This window comes from Haemorhous mexicanus, chromosome 17 (genome assembly GCF_027477595.1).
Source record: "Haemorhous mexicanus isolate bHaeMex1 chromosome 17, bHaeMex1.pri, whole genome shotgun sequence".
NCBI lineage: Eukaryota > Metazoa > Chordata > Aves > Passeriformes > Fringillidae > Haemorhous > Haemorhous mexicanus.
The window spans coordinates 8,782,002-8,807,242 of NC_082357.1; the positions used below are offsets into that span (position 1 = coordinate 8,782,002).

The window sequence follows — 25,241 nt, forward strand, 5'->3', positions numbered from 1 at the left end:
CTGAGATTGCTGCTTCTGCAGTGCAGGGGGTGAGTGACAGGGAAAAGCACCTCCTTTGTGCTTCTTTGTGCCTGGATGGAGCTCAGGAAACAAGAAATCCATCCGCCCCAGCAGGTCGTAGCATGAATCTGTGGTGTTCCAGAAGTTTGGATTTACCCTAATTGGGACAATCTGCACTAATTTTGACATTTTATATAAATACCCTTCTGCACAGCTGATAAAGAACACTTCCCCATGAATTGTCAAAGACTCGTTTATTGTAACTGCAGACTCTTTGGAGTTCAAGTTAAATCTGGATTACAGTTTCCATATCCCTCTGAGTGCCCTTCAATCATGCAGCCAAAAGCAAACTAAAAAGACATTTCAGCTCCATTTGTTCTACTGCTTACCAGCACTCTATATATAGCTTTATCTTAAAAATAAATACATTCATGTGCTGTGTTTTTTTCTTCATTAGAAGAAACAATTTCCTATCCTCCACTGTTTCTCTTAAAAGGTCTGGAAGATAAGAAGCTAATCAAGTTTTATTTGTTAATTCTCATAACCTTCACATCACACATGGAAAGTTGGCTTTTTTTCCTCATCAGTATTCAGCACAACCATCTTTCCACACAGGGCAGGGAAATATACTCATCTTCTATTTTGGCACCATTGTACCATTATTTCCAGTTTCTGCTTTAAGAATAGTAATGTAAATGATCTTAAGGTGCTATAAATCAACCTCAAATTAGTATACACTTGTAGGACATGCTAGTTAAAATTACCAACATCAATTTAGGATTTGAAATTTTGACACCAAAATTATCTGATTCTCTCACATGACAGTGATTTCCTCAGACTCTGTGGTTGCACCTGCATTTGAGATGTGACCACAGGTAGAAGCCAAGTGCTGCTCTGCCTTTCCCAGAGCTCTCCTCAGCAGTCCATCAGCACTGCTGGCTGCAGCCCTGCCCAGGAGGGCAGTGTGCCTGGCTGGCTCAGTAGTGGGGGTCACAGTCCTCCACCAAGCTGTCGGTGATGTAGCTGCAGTCAAGTACACTCTCGTAGTAGCTTTTCTCTGCAAATGTGTTCACTGTCCAGGCCACCACTCGAATTCCTCTGGAAGACCAGTGCCTCACATAGTCCCTGCAAGGAACAGAGACACCCTGAGAGCAGCCTGACACTAACAGAGCTAAGGCAGGCAGTGCTGAGGCTACAGCTGAGTTTTGGTCTTGCATCAGCATCACATCAAGGAACAAGTGTGTCATGTTCTGCAACCTTTTTTTTGTGTTTTCTTACTGTAAACAGGCAAAAGCAACAAATACTTTTTGAGATTAAATGTAGGCTCTAACAGAAGGTAAAAATTCAGATAAAAAAGACAGAGGCTTAAAATCATAAAACAGCATGGAGTGAAGAAATTATCAAGACACCTCATGCAACACTAAATGGAACATTTTGATAAGCACATACTGTGTTAACTCCACCCTATATACTAACAGAAGAGAATGTCTCCTGATAAATGAGCAAACTTCAGCACTTACTGAGAAACAAAATTCTTCTGTATGAGGAAAGCTGAAACCCCACACAATCTCCACAAGAAACTGTGCAGGCTCCAGTCCAGAATGACATCCATCACCATGTACAAGAAGTGCTTCCAGGAGGAACTGAATCGGGGTGTCCCATCTCCCAGGTGACTCAGCTGCCAGGGCCTGTGGGTCAGTGCTGTCACAACATTTCTGTCAGCTTGTCTCATCTGGAGGACCAAGGAGAAAAGACTGTAATTCATCCAAAAGCCCAGCTGCATTAAATACAATTTTTGAGATATATGAGAGACTAAGTCCGAGCTTGCATTTACAACTCTACCAGAATCCTTCTGCCCTTCCCCTCCAGATCCTTTTGTAACTCTTTTAGAAAGATGTTTATATTTTACAGGGTTTTTTTCTTCAAATCATACTGAATAAGCACCAGCTCTTATGTTAAAGAAATTACACAGCAGTCATGCAATGTATATAATGGAAAAAATGTAAGTAGACTTGGCAATGAGGATAGAGTTTTAGGAATAATCTAGAATAAAAAGGGTTTATTTAGCGAGTACCTTGCACAGAGATACCTGGCCAGACACCAGCTAGAAGAGCAATGCACATTTGTCTGCAATGCTTTCAGAAAGGAGGGAATTGCTGTAGATTCCTATTTGCAACTAATGAGTAGGGTCATCTAATAGGATTATGCATTATGCTTCATTTGTTTTTAAAAGCCTTAGGCATTTGAACAGCCAAAAAGTAACCTGGAACTGGGAGTTTAATACCATACTGAAATCCCCAGACAGGACTGAAAAAATTAAAAATAAACTTTTAGGAAACATCACCTTATAAACAACATCTGGCATGAAAGAACAGACAATGCTGCTGTTATACAACTGTGGAAATTCCTGGTAGAGTTGTTTCAGGGCATCAACTGCCTGCAATTAGAGACACACAGAGATGTTATACATACACTCATATTTAATTTACACTGCAAAGTCATTTTAGAACAATCTTAAAAATACTTTCCTGCTGTGTTGCAAGATAAAATAGAAAGAGAGAAGAAGAAAAACAGTATCTTGTTTATAGCATTAACACAGAAATGATATTTTGGTTCAAAAATGGTATTTTGATTTTTTTTTAGCAAAAGAATTTCTGTCCATTACTCTATTTACAATAATGAGTAGGATTCTCAGTGTTTGAAATGCCCTTAAATATGTTGTGGATATAATTTTTAGTACTACCCAGGTTTTAGTTGAAGAGGAAAATTATTTATTCTATACTTTGCTAGGCTAAAGAAAAAAATTAATTTATGTAAAATGTTAGTGATGGATCATTTGCATCTGCCTTCAGTAATACAAATTATAGATCCCTTGCTGGAGGCTGAAGATGAGGTTGTGACTCCCCTCAGCACAGCAGGGAATTCCCTTTGCTCTGTTTCACAGGAGCTGAGTGCAACACTTGCACAAGCCTTGTGCCAATCTTAAGCTGCAGCTTCCCAGGACAGCTCAGGGTGTCACAAGCAGCAGGCCTGGGCTCACTCATGTTAAAAAGGGACTGTACCCCAGGGAGCAGTCTGAGACCAGCAGGTCGGGAAGCCAAAGCAGGGGTGAGGGGAGGTGTCATGCTGCAGTGAGCAGTACCTGGTTTGCATGGCCTTTGACATCGAAGTAGATTGTGAGATTGTGATGCATAGACTCCACAACAGCTTCTCTCAGAGTTGGCACCTTTTCATCCTGGAATTGGCTCCTGTAGAAACAGAGAACTCCTTGGAATGCAGTCAACACACATGTGCACACACATGGGCCTGCATGTCACCACCAACAGGGCTGACTCCAACACAGTTTGCTGCTGCACTGGAACTGGAGGTGGGATCCAGTGCTCACTGGCCCCGTGTCCCACCTCAAAACACCAGCCCCAGATCTTCACCTCCTTCCCACAAACGAGCTTTCAGTCCCAACTGCTGCCTTCCTCCTGCTCCTACTGCACTCCCCAGCCCTGAGCCAGAAATGCAGATCCTGGCAGAACAGGCAGGGCAAGCTGAGGATCAGCAGAAGCAGCTTCTCCCATCAATAAATCATCCCTGATGGGGGTAACAGATCCTGACAGTGAACAGCAGCTGCTCAGCAGTCACTACTGTGGAAATTCCCCCTGCCTGGCCCAGGTGATCACCTTTCCAGTGAGACAGGGAGGATACTCCCTGTGCCACACACTCACAGGAGGCACATCTGCAGCTCTGGAATTCCCTAATGCAGTGTCTCAGGAGCACACACAGAGTCCTTCCTCTGAAATGGACTCACTTATGATACTTCACAAGTTGCATTGTTATCAAATTCTTAATAATATATAAAAATAATTCCCTTTGCATACCCCGAGGAATGACCTAATCAGCCACTAGGGTCACAGTGATGCACCCAAAATCTGTCAGCTCCTCTTCAACAGTATAAACCTGATGTGTAGAATCCCCAAAACACCATCAGTCAAGAAATACATGTGAATAAAACTAATCTTAGAAGTAATTCCTCTAGCCAATTCTGACATATTATGAAGATCCCAGCACCTTCAGTGTCCTGCAGTCAATTCAGGACAAGCTTATGTAGATATTGACCTGTTTCACATTAGATGCCTGTGGATTTTGTCCTCAAAAGCCAGTTTATCTTGACTGTGTTTCACTGTTCCTAATCTACTGATGAGTGAGGAGATATAGTCTCACACACCTCTAAAATAAAATTAGAAGTAAAATATAGGACTAAATTTTATATTTAAAAAATGTTCATCAGTGATAGATCAAATCAATAATTTTGTTCATCAATATTTTTCCACTGTTGAAAGTAATTTCAGAGCAGTTCACTTACCGTAGCCTGTGTTTTGCAGCTGGATTCAGCTTCCTGATTTCCTCAAAAGTCAGGTCCTGCAGTCTCCCAGCCCCATCAGTTGTCCTTTCAACTGTGTCATCGTGCATGAGAATGGGGACACCATCTGCACTGAATTCAAGGTCCAGCTCCACACCCGTTGCTCCATTCTCAGCTGCCTTAAAAAAAATTTTAAAAATCACATACACAACAGAAGAGACAGCTTTATAGATTCAACACAGGTACAGCTACAATTAGCTTGTATTTTGGTAAAAAATAATAACATATTAATGTACTTTTCAGTAGTCTGCATCTGCAGAAAAAAGCAGGTTTTATCCAAGTCATTGTTGAGTATTCCAAAATCAACTGAACCATCTAATCTATTTTACAGCTGAAACCATAATAATTCTGCCTCAGTCTTGGGGTTGAAACTGTTTCAGGATAAAAATGCAGAAAAGAATGCTGGTCTCTCCTTCTGATGTAATAGCCCTGGAGTCCTTATGTTATTTTCTGAAAGACAAGAAAAGCAAATGTCTACACTTTAACACTTAGTCAACACTGCTTACCACATGTATACCAAGCAGTAGATGGATGGCAAATTTCTGCTCCTCTCTGAGGAGTAGCCATATCAGAGAGCAAGAAGCAGCCAGGCTGCCTTAGAACATTTCATACACCCTTTTCCTGCCCTGGATCTTTCCCAAGAACTCTTCAGAAAAACACTTGAGTGAAGTGCTAACAACACCAATTGCTCTGTAGGACAAATGCCCTCCTGGGAAAAGGGACAATGCACCAGAAAGACAAAAACCGGGTACAGAGGTTACCGCCAGGTGTCTGCCACAAAAGGACTGTGCAGCTTCAGAATTTATCAGGACTAAGAACCTGTCTCACACAAAGGTAAGAGATCCTCAGAGAAGCAACATCTCAAGCTCACAGAAACGCTACATTGCAGAGACTGATAATCACTATTTCAAATGATTCTCAGAAAGAGACTCTGAACTCTGGCTGTGCCTTGATGCCTTGCAGACGAGGCAGTAGTAAGGCATGGCAGGGCTGCCCACAGTTAAGTTCTGGTACCAGATTTCCTCCTAAATGTGGATTTTCATCACAGAATTTCAAGGTTAAAAAAACAAACAACCTGTTACTGACTTGCTGTCCGCTCTCCGTGTGCTGTTGCTACATGAACGAAACACAGTATTTCATTATCGCCGCACCGCTGAAACACCCATCAGCACCAAGGCTATAACAGCTCCCACAAGATTCGGAGCTGAAGTTCCCTTTGGGATGAAGGCTCAATCACCCACACAGCTTCCAGCAGCTATCGGCAGAGCCCGAGTTACTCACGCTGAGGACGGCTTGCTGCTGGAAGGGCGGATTATCAGACACAACCCCCAGCCCCGGGGCCCGTGCTGACCTGTCGGATGGCGGCCAGCGTGTTCTCGGGCGCGTCGTGCGCTCCGCCGCGGTGCGCGATGCGGGCGGCGGCGCCGCGGGGCCGCAGGACGCGCTGCGCGCTCTGGGGCGGCGCGGGCTCCAGGGCCAAGAGGTGCAGCGCCAGGTAGAGCCCGGCCGGCAGCAGGCAGGCCAGCGCCGGGCTGCGGCTCAGCGCCAGCGCCAGCGCCATCAGAGCCGTCAGGGAGCTCAGCAGGCCCTCGCCGTGGCACAGCATGGCCGGGCCGGGCCGGGCCGGGCCGGGGCCACCGTCGGGGCCGGGGTCACCGTCGGTGCCGGGCCGGAACAACGGCCCCGCCTCTCCGAACGCCAAGGGCGACGGCGGCGCCATCCGCCGGCCAATCAGCACTCGGCTGTCAGCGCAGCGGCCAATCAGAGCCCGCAGTGTCCGCCCGGCCCCGCCGGCCGCGTTGAGGGCGGGCCCGGGCCCCAAGTACCGCCTCAGGTAACGCTGGGAGGGGCATGCGGGAAGGGGGCTGTTCCTGATGGAACACGGGGCCCCGAGAGAAATAGGGGCTGTTCCTGATGGAACACGGGGCACCGAGAGAAATAGGGGCTGTTCCTGATGGAACACGGGGCACCGAGAGAAACGGGGGCTGTTCCTGATGGAACACGGGCCACCGAGGGAAACGGGGGCTGTTCCTGATGGAACACGGGGCACCGAGGGAAACAGGGGCTGTTCCTGATGGAACACCGGGCACCGAGGCAAACAGGGGCTGTTCCTGATGGAACACGGGCCACCGAGGGAAACGGGGGCTGTTCCTGATGGAGCGCGGGCCACCGAGGGAAACAGGAGATGTTCCTGATGGAACGTCGGGCACCGAGGCAAACGGGCTGTTCCAGATGGAACGCCGGGCACCGAGGGAAACAGGGGCTGTTCCTGATGGAACACGGGGCACCGAGGCAAACAGGGGCTGTTCCTGATGGAACACGGGGCACCGAGGCAAACAGGGGCTGTTCCTGATGGAATACGGGGCACCGAGGCAAACAGGGGCTGTTCCTGATGGAGCCTGGGGCACTGAGGCAAACAGGGGCTGTTCCTGATAAAACATGGTGCAGATAAAAGTAAAGGGTGCTAATGGAAGGAAAGGTAGCGCTGTCCAGGGAGTCGCAGAACACCCGTGTGTATGGAGAGTGTTGAGGGCTTTCTGCAGCTATGCCAGCTACCTAATTAGAAACATAACATCCATAGTGATTATTTTCCAGCTGCTTGCTGGGTTTGTTATATACAGCATTATATATTGTATGTTTTATGTAGCTGACTCTGCAGTCGTGCCTGCCCACGGGCCAGGCCCGGGAGGAGCGGGCGGTGCTCCCTGCCCGGACAGCGGCGGCTGCTGCGGGACAGGACCGCGGCTCTGCCCCCTGACCCCTGTGTCAACATCCGCCAGGAATCCAGAGACATGAGCAACACGGCACGAAAACAACCCGTTAAGTGAAGGTTGGGGAAATTTGGCATGTTTAGAAGTGGAATAGCAAAGCCGAGGAACTAGCAGTTTGTGTTAACGTAAGTGGGGTTTTGGCCGTCTTTTTGGTGTGAAGGATGGGAAGCAACTGACTTTCCAGTGAGGAGCTCTGACCAACTAGAGGTAGAACAGGCATGAGGCCATCTTCTGAACGGTTGTTTTTGTTTCCTTTTGTAAAAGTTTTTTTAAAAATTGCTGAGATGAATATTTGTCACATAGTGTCCTAGCTGGTTCAGAGCTTCTCAGATACTCTGTCAGTGGTTTTGTGTTTCTGCCAGGTGTAGCTGAAGAATAATCAGAGATATGTATGCAGATGTCTAATTAGATGTCTAACATATTTAAAAAACCTTTCGATAAACAACAGCATTTGTTAAGATTAAAGATGAAATTAAAAAAAATAAAGCCCCTCAAAGATCATTGAAGAGGTAACAGATGACGAACTTGTTTCTTGAAACAAGAACGACAGCTTTAACAGCTCTAAATGCTGGGAATAAGATGCTTCCATATATTTAAATTAATTATGCCTGGGCCAAGTGCTGGCAAACAAGTGTGGATTTTCCTTCCACCTGACCTGCCTGACAGGTGAGTGTTACCTGCTGCTGGACTGGCTAGACCGGCAGCTGGCTGCTGCCCGGGCAGGAGGGATAGGATGTCAGTGGTGGTGCTCTCATGGATGCTGTCCTTGTGGGTGCTGTCCTCACAGAGCATGGGATCGGGTGTGCATGTTTCTCTCTCTTATCACAGCATGCTCGCTGAATCTAATACCTGCGGCGGCACATTTGTGCTCCTGATTGCACCAGGACTGCAGAGCCGTGTGATATGTAATGGGATGAAGCAGAACAGATTTCACCCGTGCTAACAGGGGAACTTGTCTGGGAGAGCTGTGGGTGGAAATGGCTGGAAATGCCACCGGGATGGCTCCATCCCCTCTCATCTCGCTGAGCTGGGGTTGCCTTGCTGAGCGCTCCCTAGGCACGGCAGAGCTGTCCCGCGGCTGTGTGCGGGGACGGTGACAGGCCGCCCCAGGGCTCCGTCCGTCGGCGTTGGGAGCGCGGAAGGCGGCGGGGCGGCGCGGGGCGGGGCGGGCGGCGCGGGGCGCGCTGGGGGCCGTAGTGCGGCGGCCCGGCCGTTCGGCGGCGGTTGCCGGGGAGCCGCTGCCAGCCCGGCCCCGCGCAGGTACCGAGCCGCTGGACGGGTCCGGGGCCGTGGGGGGGAGCGCCGGGGTCCGGGGGAGGTGATGCATCGGCCCCAGCCCGGGGCGGGCTCGGAGCCCCGGCGCGGGCGGGCAGGAATCGGCCGAAGCGGCGCGCCAGGGAACAAAGCGTTGTCAGGCCTTGCCGGCGCTGCAGGGCTCGCTCCGGTGGGGACGGGCAGTGACAGATGTTTCAGATGTTTGGCCGCTTTTAAGGAGACATGGCTGTAATTTATTTCTTTCTTTCTTTCTCTTGATGTAGCGAGACGGAGGCTCACGGGAGTGAAACACGAATTTCTCTCAGCCCCCTAAACATGTAAAGGCTTTTTTTTTTTCTTTTTTTTTTCTTTCTTTTTTTTTTTTTTTTTAATCCAATTGGGCTGCAGTTTTGTTTGGGCTGGGTTTTGGGGTTTTTTTAACAGTTGATAGAACCTGTCTCGTTGTGGAAGATCTCAAAGGTTTAGTCTTTGATGAAAATTATCTATAGCAGGTACAGTTTTGTAAATCCTGATTATCTCAATGCTTGCTTTCTTCTCTGTGTGCTCGTGATCATCCTTTTTTGCTCATATATGTGGATTCTCCTTTCATAGGGGAAAATAATGAAGAGTTTTGCAGGCTTTGTTAATGATAGGAGGAAGAGAAACTTAATTCAGTTTTCTAATGTAGAATTTGCTTCTCAAAACTTAGTGACACAGAATTAGTGGTGGTGTTGTTTTCCCTTCAATGTCTTGGAAGTACATGGAAGAGTAATGCTGTTATTCTTTGCAGCTTAGATAACATGAAGATGGAGGACTATGAAATATTCTGTAGGAAGCATCTTTCCAGAATCCAGGAAGAGGCAATAAAAGGAGAAATCTCTTTGACTGTTCAGAACAAAAATGTCTCCCTCATTCAATTCTATGGAGTTCCTGTGCTTTCCCCTCTGGTAAGGCTTTTTTTTATTCCTTTTCCTCCCTGGTGTGCTAACTGTGCTATTGGCACTAGCTTTGATGTGCACATGTAATGATTCTACTGAAGATGCCTGTGTCATCTGACCTGCTACTTAGTGTATTCTAAGCATTCATAGCCTTAATCTTACAAAATAAGGGGTTAAATATACTTTTTCCCCCCGCCTCACACTGACTACATTTCCTTTAATTTTTTTAGAAGTTATCTTCCTAAAGGGAGCACAAATGTTGATTGTTTTCAATAAATGTTACTGCTGGGCTTCACCTAAAATCATATTGACATTTCAAATATTGAACATGTGAGTTATTTTAATAGTGTAAAAAATGTAAATAAGAAATACCAAGGTAGTTAAAAAGCTTTTAAGGATTTTTTTTTTTTGCATATGTTTGCATCTTCCTCTAATGTATTCCACAGGCTCATCAATTATGTTAAGTCATTCTGTGCTAATGCAAACAGAGCTAAGCTGAAGATTGTTGGTAGTTCCTGCAGTACTGCAGCTGACTTCCTTGTTTCAGTGATGGGAAGAAATGGGAGAGAGTCTCTTACAATGTCCAAAAATCATGATGCAGATATAAGTTGCAGATATATTGTCACATTCTTCATTTACAAGTGCATGGATGTTGTAAGGGTTTTTAAAAAAATCTCTGAATCCTGTGTCAGACTGATACAGTAGCATGTACTGTTCATGGAAAATTTTATAAATGTGTTTTAAATTCATGTTCATTTGCATGTGTGCCAAGAAGGCATTTTGTACACCTTCCCTTAAAAAAATTGGTTGAGAAGAAGCTGTCATTTAACATGTGCACAAAATCTCAGGTGTTTTCTTCTAATTTTTTTGTTCTTTTTTTTTTCTTTTGAATTTATTTCTGTAATTCTGTATTGAAATTTGCATTTAGTGATATAAACCATGTTTCTTACACTCTGTTTTACAGCTTAGCCTTGAAAAGAAAAAGGAAATACAGCAGTATAAGGAGAAAGCACTGGAGCTAGAGAGCAGGAAACGGGAGTCCCGGAAAAAAGCTTTATTGACTCGTGTTCAGGAGATTGTAGAAAATGTCCAGGTAGTGTTTGTCCAAAGCTGCCTCATTGATTTACAGAAAATCAGTGCTTAGAGACATTTTGAGAACATGTTGGGGTTTAAGTATTCCCCAGTATAAACATGAAATGAGTAGCAGCTAACTCTCCAGAGCCAGCATTTGCTGGTATTTCATGCTGTGTGTCCTGATAATGATCATTTACTGAGACTCACTGTAGTGCATGGGCTTGCTTTTCACTGCTTCTTTTCTGTATGCAAAACACAGAGCTCACTGCTTCTTTTGTAAGAGTGTTGGAAACAACTAGATTGTTAAAAGAAGTGAACAACTCCTATGTGTTAGAGCTGCTTTATTTTCAAGCTTATAGCTTTATCATAAAGTAATCTATAGTCAACTTTATGGTTACAGAATTAAAATTACTTTCACAACAACTTGAAATTCTGTTGTGTGCTTTAAGATTTTACTGCAACTAATTTTGTTCTTTGCTTCAATGATGAATTTCTTTGCTTCAATGATGAATTTAGTAGAGGTTTTAATTTAAGAGACTACTATATACATCTAATCAAAGATTATGTCTTTGGAACAGCTTTAATACAGCCTTTAGATTAAACTGTTGCTTAAACAGTTAATACTGAGTTTGCTGAGTTACCAAGGAGGCAAACAACACTTTGTAGTTTGCATTGTTTACTGAGTGTGTGTGGCAACAGTCAGCTTGTTTGGGGTTTGACCAGCAGACCAGGAAAGTTTTTTCAATACAAAACTAATGTAAATTTGTTTGTTTGGTTTTTTTTTTTTTTCAAATGTGTAGTTTTGATATCTGAGATGCAGCTCATAGGATAATTGTAGTGTGAAAATCCTTTTAAACAAATGCTGGCTGGAAGTAACATGTAGTTCTCACTTAAATAAAGTTGGTTTTTAAACATTTTTTTAAGTTCAAGTTTGCAGGAATCTGAGATTCTGAGATTTCACTGAAAATCTGTCATTTTTAAAAATTTTAATTTGCAGATGAAGAAAGGACATAGCATGAGTGGTGTCAACACATCAAAAGCTGAGAGTTCTTGCCCTGGTTTGGACTCAAAGGCTTTGACTGGCTTCACAGCTCTATCAGATATCAATTCAGCTTGTACTCCTGAAAGGCTGGGTGCCACGGACCTGGAAAAGACATCAGAACTTAGACCATCAGGTACTGCAGGGCAAATGACATCAAATGGGACAGAAGTAGTTAAAACAGCAGAAGAAAATGCTTCTTCAAAGCCAGGTGAGAGTCGCTTCTCGGAAGATGTGCCGTGTCCGAGGGCTGCATCTCCTGACAAGGTGTGTAACAAGGTCCCATCTCACGCTCTGCAGAAGCAGGAGGGACGAGTGGGGTCACCATCAGATGAGGATGTGCAAGATCCATGTGTAATGAGTCTTCAGAACCTGATAAAGAAGTCTAGGGAGTACATAGAGAAAGAGCAGAGCAAGCGGACCTCAAAAAGCAATTCAAAGAGGAGTACTAGTGAAAGTCATTCAGATAAAGAAAATGATGGTGTTAAAACAACTGACTCTGTCAAAGAGAGGGCAAAGCTTACAGGCAGAAGTTGCACTGCTCAGACACTTGATAAACCCAGTCTTAATAAATCAAATACCCTTCTCCACTGTGCCTCTACTCATACAAATAGCGCTAGTATGTCCACTTTATCCAGTTTTTCTAAAGTGGACATACCTATGAGAGTTGGAACACCCCCTTTGGTGGATTCAGATTCAGAGGAGGAATTGAAAAAGAATTCTATGTTTGAGCGTGACAGTAGCATTGTCAGGAGCCTCACAGGCTCTTATGCCAAATTGCCAAGCCCAGAGCCAAGCATGAGCCCTAAAATGCACCGACGGCGCCCACGACCTTTATCCATGGGACACATCATTATAAACAACCCTGTGAATGCTTATGAGTTAAGTCCTAAAGGTAAGGGTAGAACAATGGATTTAATCATGCAAGATATTGCAGATAAAAACAATGTGTCTGAATCGGTGCCAAAGTTCATGGTGGACTTCACTACAGTCTGCCCTGGCAGAGTTCCTGGTGTCAGCAGGAATTCCTTAGGCCCTTGTGATGGGTTGGGGGTTGGCAAACCAAATCGCCATTCCTTCGGGCTCTTTGAAAGCAGAGGGACAGTGTCGGCTATGGTGGAAGGACAGCTGGTGATGGACAGCAGAGGGCCGTATAAAGTAGAGAGCTGTCCTAGTATGGTACCTCCAAAAGTGAATGAGCCCTTTGCCATCAGTCAGTCTGCAGTGACACAGAAGATCCTGGCTGTGAATGAAATGAAAGCAGCTACTTTGGCAGAAAACACTAAATGTAATTCTCCAATGGAACTCAATAAATCTTACGACGTGGAAAATCCATCTCCGCTACTAATGCAGAGCAAGAATGTGCGACAGCAGCTGGATAACACTCCAAATGTTTCCTCAGCAAATGAGCAGTTCCCAGAAAATTTTGAAAAGGTAAAACGTAGACTTGATTTGGACACTGACAACTGCCAAAAAGAAAACAGTTCCTGCGTTCTCAGAGTTGGAATGGAAGAACAAGAGAAGCAGTGGTTGCAAGAGCAGAAATATCCCGTGGGATCAGTTTACATTACCAAGAATGCAGTCCTTGAAAATATGACAAAAGGTAAAAGATTTCCTGTACTTGAGGGTTACTTTTCAGTTTATAAATATTTTAGAAAATCATCAGTGGTCATTAGTCATTGGTGTTTCTTTTCAGAAGCCTCATCTCTCTAATTTAATTTGACTTCACAAATACTGATTTCCCGTTTCAGTCCAGGAGCTGCAATTTAGTTTTACTAAGACGATTGTCTTATGCCATGAGGTCTAAATAAGACTACTAAAAGAAAAGATACCCCATGTAAATGAAAAGAAAAACATGTAGATATTTTCTTCAAATTCAAGACTGTGTTACATCTGCACGTGTCTCTACTAAATGAGGCTGAAGTGGCATAAATAGCATTAATTCACTCCAGCAAGTCTAAGAATTCTTAGAGCTGTATTTTCCATGTCCCTATTTTAATATAGGCTTTTGATGCTACTGTTCCATTCACAAGTTTAGATCACAAATATGCATGTGCAAATATTTTGAAGGACTAGTAAATGATGGGGTTCTGTGCAGTACATAATGGGAACTTGATATCAAGGAAACCTGATATCAAAGACATCTTTTTAACTTTTTATTGATGAGGCAAATTACCTCTGATAAAGGATGGATGTCTCTGCAAAGATCATATAGAGGGTACTTAATATTTGATTCTTTGTTATGTATTTTCTCAGAAGGTATTTTAAAAACTAATGAGCTGACCTTTGAAGAAGTGAAAAAGAGACTTGAAGAACAGCATGCACAACAACTGTCCATTCTGATAGCTGAACAAGAAAGAGAACAAGAGGAATTGAAGGTAAGGTCAACAGGAAAAATTCTAAGCAAAGGTTTTGTGTTGTCTGGAAGCAATTGGGTTTGAATGTGTATTCTGTTGCTTTGCAGAGTTAGAAAAATAGTCTCATGGTTGAATCTTCATTTTTTAGGAACTGGAAGAGAAGAAGAGAAATTCAAAAGGAGAGAAGATTACTACAACGGAAATAGAAATTTCCAAAGTGAATATTAACAGCAGGATGGAGTTGGAGTGGAGGAAAAAAAGTGAAAGTGGCTTGCTGGAAAGTGTGCAGTCTCAGCTGGAGACAGTCCATAACACAAACTCCACCAGCATTGGTAAAACTGGAAGGGAAGAATATAGATTAAATGTTGTGATACTTGTTCTACAGTGCTTGACTGGCCCAGCTGGCCCACTGTGTGGATGAGTGCAGTGTTCGGATACACGGAAGGCTGCTGCCCTCAGCTGGGGGCAGCATTTGTGAAACAAAGGCTGTTGCATCTTTGTGTCACTGGCATTTAGCACAGGTTCAGCCATCCTTGAACAGTTCCATGTACTGTGTTTGTTATGTAACTGTTTTAGGGCACATCCAAGGAAAACAAGCCAAGAATAGCCTCCTTTGATCAAGGATGAGAATGTGGATTTGCATTATGTCCCAGAAAGATTATCCTCGTGCCATGTTGCTGCACAGCACTGGGCCAGGTGGTCACATTTGTGTAGAAGGTTTTGAGGGGCTCAGCCAGGGCTTCACAACTGCAAGGCAGTACAGCTATAGCTGATGGAACACCTCTCACCTGTCCAGAACGTTGTGAAATGTTTTGTTCTGTCTTTTGTTAAGCAATTTTTGCATGGCAATCAATCAGAAATATTCAGCTTGCTTCTTGTCTATAATTGACCTTGCAGACAAAGCAGTGACCCTCAAGCTGCGTGTCCACAGACACAGGCATCACTTCATGGGCAGAAGCATGTGTTGAACTGTGTGTTCTGCTTTCTGTGCAGGTTTTGCTCATACAACACCCAACACCTTTTCTTCAACAAGTGAAACTTCATTCTATCTCTGGGGACCATCGGGTAGTGGAGTTATAAAAACTTCAGTATGCAGGCCAAGTAATAGGATCAAAACTAGGTGGATTCAGGTAAGGAAAAAGACAGATTTATTTTTATCTTAAAAGGCCCCCATTTTTTTGTAAGGCACTGGTAACAGAAAATTTTAGTATCTGTTCCTGTGTCAACTTTGATTGCATAAGAGAATTGTGTAGGTTATTTTTCTTATTCATGTATGCAAAATAATCATATAACAATATATTGCTTCTGCTAAATTATGGTGGGTACTTTGAGCCCAGTCAAAGCTTTATCAACAGCTTTTTTCTTACTTGGAAGCTTATGTCACTTGATGGATGTTATTTGATAAATAATTCATAATTCTTGCTTATTTATAAAAAGCTTTGATTTTTTTTAAGGTTTTCAGTCCAGAGATACAAATGAAGTTTGACAAGATCACAGCAGTGGCAAAGGGATTTCTCACTCGTAGACTCCTGCAGACAGAAAAACTGAAACATCTTAAGCAAACTGTAAAAGTAAGATCAGCTTTTTTTTGTAATAGGCAGGTTCTTCTGTTTGTTTTTGTTCCTGCCTTCCATTGACAGATGAAATCCTGCATTTGCTGTTCTCGGAAGATTTTGGGGCTGCACATGAACATGTTTGAGGTTGCATTGCTTAGTGTCACAAAGTCCAAGTCAAACAAAGAATCTGTTTGCTGTGTGTACTGTTTGTAGTGATTGTTTTGTTATGAAGGGTTGTGCCTGGTGCTTACTCTTATTTTCCCGTCTTTCCCAGGATACTCTGGAGTTCATAAAAAATTTTCAGTCTGAAGCCCCATTGAAAAGAGGAAGTGTGTCAGCACAAGATGCATCCCTTCATGAAAGAGTAATGGTTCAGGTGACACAGTTTAAACCTTTTTTTTTTGTCTTTCCTAGCTATTTTGCTTTTGTAACATAAATACATGAAACCTTGAGAGTGGCTTTGTTTAGAGTAAAACATTTAAAGAAGAGAAGATTCCATTTTTTTGCTTGACACAAAACTATTTGATGTCAAAAAACGGTTTTCAAAACTACGAAGTGTTTTGTTTAGATTGAAAGCAAAAAGAGCTTGATGTTCAAAACCATGGGCATGTAAACCTGATTGAATATTTACTGAACATTTTAATGATTCTTTCCAGCTGCGAGCTGCCCTGTATGACATCCATGACATCTTTTTCACCATGGACCCGTCGGAGAGAATGAACATCCTGCGGCACGATCGCGAAGTCCGTAAAGAGAAGATGCTCAGGCAACTGGTGTGTTATCTCCCAGGAATGTAAACTGTTGCAGGACTTTAAGTACTGAGTCATTTTGCTTTTAAGAGATTCTTCCTCGCCACGTACAATGTTTCTTAAATCGAATTTTTTAATTATGCTTTTGTAGGTCACTTTCTTCTGTATCCTCTTTTTTTTAGGATAAAGTAAAGAGCCCAAGAGAGCGAGTGACACTTTCCACAGCCACACAGAAATCTCTGGACAGGAAAAAGTACATGAAGTATGTGCAGCTCTCCCAGGGGTGGGGAGGGTTGGTGGAAGGGATACAAGAGGAGTAGGAGGCATAGGAAATAGTGAGTAGAAGTTTATGGAATAACAGTTTCTTTGCAAACTGACATCTCTGCTAGGAAGAATGAGTAAAAAGCTTTCCAGGTTAATGGTGTCTTGCTAATTGTATTTTACTCTTACTTTTAAGAGTCTTCCTGTTTGTAAGGAGAAAAATGTTTTTTCTAAGTTGTGCATTTACACTATAATGCAGTGGTGGATGCTTAGTTTATGGTTGATTTTGCAAACTGTAAAAAATAAAAAGTGCCCCAAGTGATTTTATCTATCTAAAGTACCTAGCAATAAAGAAACTTAATAGAGTATCTCTGGCAAAGTTTTTCTGGGGAATGGTAGCAGGCATTATCTTGGAACATGGTGGACACTTGTTACACTTGCTCTTGAGTAAAGAAGTGATCATCTGTAGGTCTGCTCTGGCAGTATTACATTCAGGTGTAGTTCCTCTTGTAGGCTTTCCCTGAGTGTTTCTGATCAAGACCTGGATGATGATTTGCTAATTGAAATATGTTTCAATATTTTTGTTTCTCTAGGGCTTCAGAAATGGGAATACCAAGTAAAAAAATAATCATGAAACAAAAAACTCCTCAAAATCGGTAGGTGATGGTTACTTGTACTAAAATGCTTTTAAGAAACTGTCTTACAATAATGTGATCTGTACTGTTGGTTTGCCATCCATCAGCTCAATTCCTGCTACTATGGTAATGAAAATTAATGAAATCTGGTTACCATGGCCTGAGAAAAGGGTTTATTAGCTCATTATAAGTTAGGAAAATATGTTTTCTTCAGTGTCATTTCTGAAATTTTATATTCAGAAGTTATTTATTTATGGCTTTGAGTCTTGGTGCTCAGGTTTAAGGTTTTTCTCTGAGATGCACTATTAAACTTCAGTTGGCACTACTACTTTTCTTAATACCCTTTACTTTGCAGTGGAATTATTGATAATGCTTATCTTTAGAAAGCTGTCAGAAAAGTAGTAGCATTTTAATGTGAAGAAAATTTTGTGCCCTGTGTGATTGTTTTCTTAGATCACAGAAGTTACAGTGTTCAGTACATATTGTTCAGGCAGGTAACAGCTGCTCTCTTATGAGGCCTGTCTGCACGTTTATCTCATATTAAAAATCAGATACCTGGCATCCCTTAAAACCAGTTTTTAAACCATGTTTACCCAAAAGCTTTGAAGACATGCTGTCTACTCATACAGTCCAGCCTTCAAGGACTACTGTAAGCAATTCAGCCCTTTGTCCTGTGTTCTCATCAATGAGTGGGAACCCAGGGCACTGCTGAGGGACATCTATCTGTGTGCTTTTTTGTTTCTTTGTTTTAAATAGTGGAAGTAGTAATCCTATTCTGGAATTTCAATTCCAGCCAGTTTGCCTACGTGTCATTTGCATTACAAAACCTGTTAGCCTTTCTGAAATTTATGTGAAAGCTGATGCATAATTTGGTATTTCTTGAGAGGCTTTTATTTTTAAAGGGAAAAAGCACTAATAAAAGTTTGTGTTTTAACAGCATACTTCAACCAAACCAAGGACAGAATGCTCCAGTTCATAGATTGCTTTGCAGACAAGGGTAAGAGCACAGCATGTTTCTAGCCTAAAGATGAAACTAATTTCAAAGTGCAAGAACAGTGATTGATGAATAATGTTTACACATAACATACACATAACAGTATAACTGTTGTTCAGAGTAAAGATAATTACTTGTCTCAGTATTTTAAGAGAGTGATGAAGCTTTGTTTTACCTTATACTGCAGGAAAATATTTATTGTTGTCATCCTCTTGTATATTGTCTTCATTTACACTGTTCCAACATTTCTATTTGTAACATTCATTCCATGAAGCTTTGCTTCCACTTAATGAAATACTGTATTTTTTTATGTAGACTGTAATGCCATGTTATCTAAACTAAATCAGTCTCTTCAATAGAGATTTTCAGTCTGTTCATGGGGAGATGTTCTCCTACTTAATGTATCTTTGTAAGCCATAATAATATCAATAGGAACTGTACTGGTGCTCAGGAGGAGGCTCTGTGGGACATTGTAAAAATGTTTTCATGCCAAACACATTTTGATAGTGTCTATATTTTTGTATACAGCCTTTCAACTTTATTGCAAGTGACTTATTAACTGTTTTATATTTAATTAGAACCTCTAAGACCTCAGTGAATGGGGTTGAGCAAAATAGAAGGAAGGCTGCAGGGAGCAGAGTGCCTAACAAGGCTATTTCAGGTGTGTAGAAAATTGGTGCTTGGATCTTATAGTAAATAAGTTACTAGTATCTAGAAAAAGTAAATTGGCAATATATTGTTTTCCTTTCCTTGTGCACCTGCTTTGCTCTGCCTTAAGTCTAACCTATCTCTCAAACAAACCTGTGCTGGTAACTGAACCATCCACTTTCAAATTCTATAAACACAGTGTATAGAATGTGCTGCACAGCTCATTTGCTTTCACTCACCAGATGCCCAGTCATAAAAAAGATTGCCAGATATATTCACTGGAGCTGTTGAGAAATTGCTAGTAGTCAAACTAGATTTGGATTAGAATCTTCATGTAGTTTGATTCTTAGTTCTGTACACACATCTTCAGCATGGAGCATATTCAAAGGACAGGAAGGACAGTTTTCAACTCCTCAGAGAGTGTTCACTCATCACACAGTCCTAAAATTATATATATATATATATATATATATATATATATATATATATGTGTATATATATATATTCCTGTAGCATCTTACAGCATGTTTAAGTCTTAATGACCCAAGTTTAAAAGTGGAGTAGTTCTGTGCTACCATACAGAGATTACTGATTGGTTACCTTTTATATAAAAGGTTTGATAATAGTGCTGAACCTCTAATAAATCACTGTGAATGGTCTTACACAATTTCTATATTTTAAATTAGATTTTAAATTTCTTAAATGATAAACTTAGATTTATCAAAAGGTAAAGTGGTTGATAGGTTTTAAAACTATATAAGATCTGAATTAGACTTTGTTCTCAAAGGAGAGTTCCACAAGTCAAGTATAAAAATTGGGAATTTTGGGGCTTAGTAAGGGAAATGTGTAATTTAGTAGGATTTTGACTGTTTTCCATAACCTTTTAAATAATCTGTATGTGTTAAGGATCAAACCTTTCCTATAAGGGAAATGCTTATTTATTGGTGCCCCAGAGCAATGCTGGCAGGGAGTATCTGTGAGTTTGAAGGCAGTGTGTTTTACACTGGTTAAATGGGATGTTTTCCCAGATGCTGCTTTGTGAAGTCAAGAGAAGTGGCCACAGAAGGATGTACAGTGAGGCAGTATGCATAAACACAGATAGCATTGCAGTATCAGAGGGGGAGATAAAAGGCAGGTGATGAGATCACAACCAGAGTGTGTTCATTTATTTTTCTGTACTTAGTTCTCCTGTCATCACCAAAGAAGAGCAAGGCAGTTGTTTGGTTGGACTCAGTGACTCTTCAGAAAAATTAGCAAAGATAATAAATAACCTTCCTGAAATATAAAGCAGAAAAAGTAAATAATAGAATTTTAGCAACCAGAGGTAGCCATTAAGGCAAGTGTTCATCTGCAGGTTTGCTACTGACTAGTAAAGGAGCATGCTTAAAACAGGGACAACAAAACAATCAAAACCTCTGCCAGTTACAGTATTACAGAGGTTGTAAAAGAGTAGTAGTGTTAGGGTGGTGTCAGGGTCAGGTCTGGCACTGATTCCAGGTTTGGGTCCCAAACCCAAACCCATGTGATTCCCACTGAGCTCATAATGAACCACAGTGGTGTTCACATTGTGTCTGGCACCAGACATCCAATAAACATTCAACACTCAGAATTCTGTGTTGGCAGCGTGTGCTGCTCTGCTAAGGAAGTCCCGGGGATTATCTTAGTCATAATTACCAAAGTGGTGACAGGTCATACTTGGCAATGAAAAAACTCCTTTGGGATATATCTCCAAACTTCTCTTTGCCTTGTTGCTGTTTGTCAATTATCTGGAAAGTCACTGAATGCCTTCTGCAGTGGCCTTCTTGGAACTTCAGGCAGATGTGGCTAACCAGTTTTATGCAGGTTACTTCTGGCTGCTCAGTGTAACCTTACGTAGAGCTTGGACTCAGCCATGTTCCTGTGGTGCAGTATCAACACTTCTGTGTGCTCCTTCAGAAATAGGTTAGACTTCTTGTATTGAATGAGTAGAAATGCATTCTGAAATTACATGGGCATGGAAGAAACAATATGCATAATTTTGCAATAATGAAAGAACTTAATTTAAATATATTTAAATTGCATATGGTTTCCTTTATATATGGATGAAATGTGAGTAGTGAAAAGTCTGGCAGAATGTTAAATAGGGTGTTGATTTAATCTATTTTCTTTTTTCATTCCTGACTACCAATTAAATTGTGCTTATTAGAGGGGCAAAAAGGGAAGGAGGACTAGTAAGATACAGTTATTATAAATACATTCAGCTTCAATATGAGACAAACCCTCAGAAGAAAATAACATACTTGTCCAACGTTTTTTTCTTTTGTTCTCTTGATTGTTGTTTTAAATTCTATATGCAAAGTGCTTTGCAGCTTTAATACCACTCAGCCTGATTGTTCTTTTTCTGGCAAGCAGACATTTTGTTTAGGAATCAAGTGGCAATCCTAAACTTAGTTTTCATTGGTTTTTATTCCTTCACTCGAAAGTTCTGTGCTTAAGAGAAAAGCACAGACTCGCAAATCAGTAATTTTTTTTTTAAAGTTCAATTAATTTAAATAAGGCTGAGATGTTCCATCAGTAACTTGCAAGTGGGGCCAGGCAGGGCATTTAACGAGGTCTGATTGAAGGTGGTTGAGATCAGGTTGCTCCTATGGCAAGACCTGTTCATCTCCTCTGGCCAGTTTCCTTTCCTGTGGAAAGGAAACAGAAGCAGGAGGCACACAGAGTATCTGGGTGGTGGCAGCTCTTGGCCAAGCCAAGGGCACAGCTTGCCCATGTGAGGTGCTGGGGGCTGTGAAGTGTGTTGGCTTTCAGGCCAGCACTTCAGGAAGCCTCAGACCTGCTGTGTGTGAGTGGCAGGTCTGTCCTTTGTCCCAGGAGAGAGGCCTCATGTGATTGCCCCTTGCCACTGGAAAAGGATGGGTGGTAATTGTTTTCAGAACTGTCACTGTTTTTATTCAAATTTGCCTTCAGCAATTCCTTAGTCTAGATTGCTGGGGGATTTTTGTATACTCATGTGCTATTACTGTAATATCCTGTTCCTTGTGGGACATTGTCCTATAACTTGGAGGACACTTGAGGTGAGTCAAGGGCTAGTGTTAATCACTAAAAAAGGCTGTGTCTGTCAGCCTGGTTGTCTGTCCTAGAAGCTCCCAGGTGATGTGAAGAGCACAGCACTGGGGAGGGCAGGGCCAGTGAGAGTGCCTTTTGTGTCGTGGGAGCCTGTGGAGATGTGAGGGCTCTGGGCATTCCTAAAGCTGCTTTGGCCTGTGCTGATCATAGCCCTGGGACACCTGTAAGTAACCACTGCAGCTCTGACCAAGAGTAGCCAAAGAGCCCAAAAAGGACTGGCACTTCCTTTGTCACCTTCATTTACTGCCTGGTCGTCATTTCTCTTCCATGGCTGTCTTCCATTCCCACTGCTCTGCACCCTGTGATATGGTTTTCACTGCTTGGTGGAAAGGTTTGCTCACACTGCTGCACTTTCTTAATAACTGCTTGAACCTAAAGAATGCTGAGTTGTGCTACTTCTTAGCAGCCTGCAGTGCTGAACCCTCATTTCTGAAAGATACTTGTGCTATGCATAGTATAATATGGATTTTTTTAATATATGTGTGTATATACTTGTTCCCTCTGGAAAGACTTTTTTTATTTATTATTTTTCTACTTAAGCATCCTTCCTTTTATAAGGGCTCTGCCTGATGATTTTCATACTGCACCTCTAATTCTGGTTGTCTTATTGACATGTGGGAGCCTACAGCTGTCTCTTGTTTTAATTAATCTGACAAAAGGAAAGAGTTATGTTAAGTATTCAACATGTATGATATTTTTTAATTGATAATTTTTAAAAAAGTAATACATGGTATAGTTAAACTTAATCAGCCATTTCATCTATCTTGGTTATGCAGTAGTTCTTTAAAAATGTGTAAATTGTGGCTGTAGTTGTTTTAGAATAGCAGAAAAGAAGATAGCATAGTTATCAAGTAAGGCAATACTATAAAATGCCATTACTTTTAAACCTCTAGGAAGTTTTCATAAGGCTTTTGGGGTCTACTGTTATGAAAACTGTCATTTAAAAAGTAGTCACTGAATGTATAATACTGCTTTAAAAAAAAAATGGTCCTGATTTTTTTCAGCTATTTTTGTTGGGTAATCCTGTCTCAAAAACCATTACTATTAATTGTAATATGGTAATGTTTCTACTTATTTTTAGGAGCATATGCAGGAAGAACCCAAAGAAAGAAGCCAAATGTTGTGATAATTTAAGAAGACAACATTCACTGGGATAAAATGGCTGTTTTAATGATGGCTTTGTCAGCACAGAGTTTTAATATTGCATCTTCTTTACACAGATGTATATTTGGACACCATAAACCTACTTTGTCATTTTCAGATGACACATAACACAATCATATTGAAGCTGCTTTGAAGCTCTAATGCTTGTGGGAAAATTGCATGTTAGAACTTGTGTACAGACTAGTATTAATATATAAAAGATTAATAATCTTGTTTATTTAAAGACTAGCACGGGGCAACATGAAGGTAATTTGTGACTTTTTCACACTTTCTAATTCTAGTGTCTTACATATGCTTTTTGCATTACTTAAATTGCAATTTCTGTGTGTGAGTGCCACATAAGTAAGTCATGGGTATATATTTAGTTTCATACCATAAAGTTAAAGCAGCTAAATGTGAAAAAACTCCCCAAACTTAATTTAAACAAAAGTGAGCTTTCAAGTCAGTGAATTTGTCAGCAGCTGTTCTGAATGTACTTTCTGTAGGAATGAGATTAGCTCAATTTCAGTACTAAAGGCCTTGTACCAAATGTTTTGTATTTCTGCTGAGCTGGACAGATGTGGTCCAAATTCACTGTTGGGCTGATGGACAAACTTTCACTGATCAAACCAAAAATGTGCATTTATATGTGTGGTAGATGAAACCACTGTACTGAAAGGGCCCTGGGTTTTTATTGCCCTGCTGTCTACTGCATTTTGTTATGGAAACATCTGTCCAACATGGAGATGTGTATGTTCTACAAAAACTGCAGAAGGTACAGTTTTAACTGTTCTACCATTTCAGACTTAAATAGTTATTTCAGTCTGTAATAGTAATTCAGATATGTTACATTTAATTGATGACAGTGGCAGTTTTTCTGAGCAGTTTATCTTCTGCTGTGTGATCTAACAGGCCCTTGTATTGAAGTCATGATTTCTGCAGGTGGGGAATCCCTACCAAATCCCAACACTTTCATATTTATGAATGTCTAACGTTAAAAGATCATGGTCATATTCTACCTTAGTCTTCCAACTGATGGATATTATCCATCAACTTGAGGGGAGCATCATTCTCCACCTTCTTTTAATGAACTTGAGACATGGTATTAACAAAGTTCTAGAGAGAAAAGCTCAGCTGTGTAGTCTTTGCAGTAGGGAACTGACTGCCAGAATGTAAATTAGGTAATGTTTTGTCACTTTCCCAGTGTCAATACAATACAACACACTAAACTTTGGAGGCTTTGTAATGTGTTGACATGAATGTAAGAGAAGAAAGACTTAACTGAAAATTTCCTTGTGGCAAATAGCATGAAAGAGGAACATTAATAATGGGATGAGGACAGTTATTTCATGGGCAGTGATGAGTTGGCACCAGCCTGTGGCTTTTATCTGCCACCAAGTCTGTCCTCTGCAGCTCATGATGCTGTTCAGAACAGCTGTGTTACACCAGGCACTAAGTTACCCAAACTGCATGCTTGCAGAATGGCACAAACACTGCCCCAGCACCTTGAAGAATGACTCTGCTCGGTTTTGTTTGAAAGCCTGGGGCCAGGGGCTCCCCTGGTGGTGTAAATAGAAGAGTTTAACCAGTGGCAGACCTGCCTCCTTCATACTGATGCTGTGGTGCTTTAAAATCCCAGCTGTAGTACGGAAAATACCCGAGGCAAGTTTCCTGCTCACCCGGTGAGCAACAAAGCTGTGTTTTAATTCCCAGCTTTCCTTAGGAGTGGAAAACATCTCAAGAGGGGAAGAATTTAGTGATGAGAGTAACCTGTGTCAGAGAGGGCAGAAGGTGCTGTTGAAATGGCAGCACTAAAGATTGATGCTTTTAATGGATGTTTGATGTGCTGTATTTATTATTAGCATAGGCAATATGTTGATGCACAGATAGGTTTAGTGTGTTAGTAGAAATGAATGTTTCCCTTCTCTTAGGGTTTCACATCTAAACCTCTTGTTCTTCAAGCATGTTTCCAGTGTGTAATAAGGCATTATAGCATAAGGGTCTTTTTTTTTTTTTTTTTTTAAACTTTCATGAGGCCTTTCTCTTGGCAAGTGCCAGAATTTGGTTTTGTACTTGCTGTTTTGTATTTATACATATTTATCTTTTTATTTTGTGTGGAATTGTGATACCATTACAGAAGTCTATTTATTTTTGTACTTTGTTTCACTTTCACCAGTCTCGCTTTTTACTTGACGCATTCTGCACAATAAACTCTAAATCTTTACCAAGCTGTGCCTCTGTGCTCTTTGCGGCGCTCTGTCCCCTCAGGCGCTTCCCGCGCTCGGGGCGGGGCGGGGCTGCCG

At 41.6% G+C, this 25,241-nt stretch overlaps 2 protein-coding genes across 6 annotated transcripts; one reads left to right on the top strand and one right to left on the bottom strand.

The window, feature by feature from the left end:
• Positions 1-235: 235 nt before the first annotated feature.
• Positions 236-6,091, bottom strand: GDE1 (glycerophosphodiester phosphodiesterase 1). The gene is made up of 6 exons (XM_059861443.1): positions 5,763-6,091; positions 4,355-4,530; positions 3,143-3,248; positions 2,345-2,437; positions 1,521-1,732; positions 236-1,125 (listed from the first exon to the last, which is right to left on the bottom strand). Exons 1-6 carry the CDS (start codon positions 6,015-6,017, stop codon positions 978-980), a joined length of 990 nt encoding a protein of 329 aa, XP_059717426.1. The 5' UTR covers positions 6,018-6,091; the 3' UTR covers positions 236-977.
• A 1,046-nt stretch (positions 6,092-7,137) lies between these two features.
• CCP110 (centriolar coiled-coil protein 110) lies at positions 7,138-25,166 on the top strand. Of its 5 annotated transcripts, none has more exons than XM_059861375.1 (16): positions 7,138-7,307; positions 8,721-8,774; positions 9,227-9,383; positions 10,339-10,467; positions 11,446-13,090; positions 13,744-13,865; positions 13,993-14,176; positions 14,838-14,974; positions 15,299-15,415; positions 15,675-15,776; positions 16,057-16,173; positions 16,332-16,411; positions 17,004-17,066; positions 17,983-18,042; positions 18,618-18,700; positions 22,877-25,166. In XM_059861375.1, exons 3-16 carry the CDS (start codon positions 9,237-9,239, stop codon positions 22,927-22,929), a joined length of 3,039 nt encoding a protein of 1,012 aa, XP_059717358.1. In that variant the 5' UTR covers positions 7,138-7,307; positions 8,721-8,774; positions 9,227-9,236; the 3' UTR covers positions 22,930-25,166. The 5 variants fall into 5 exon arrangements, with proteins under 5 accessions (XP_059717358.1, XP_059717357.1, XP_059717359.1 ...); XM_059861374.1 differs by lacking the exon at positions 7,138-7,307 and adding an exon at positions 8,355-8,442; XM_059861376.1 differs by lacking the exons at positions 7,138-7,307; positions 8,721-8,774 and adding an exon at positions 8,355-8,442.
• Positions 25,167-25,241: the final 75 nt, after the last annotated feature.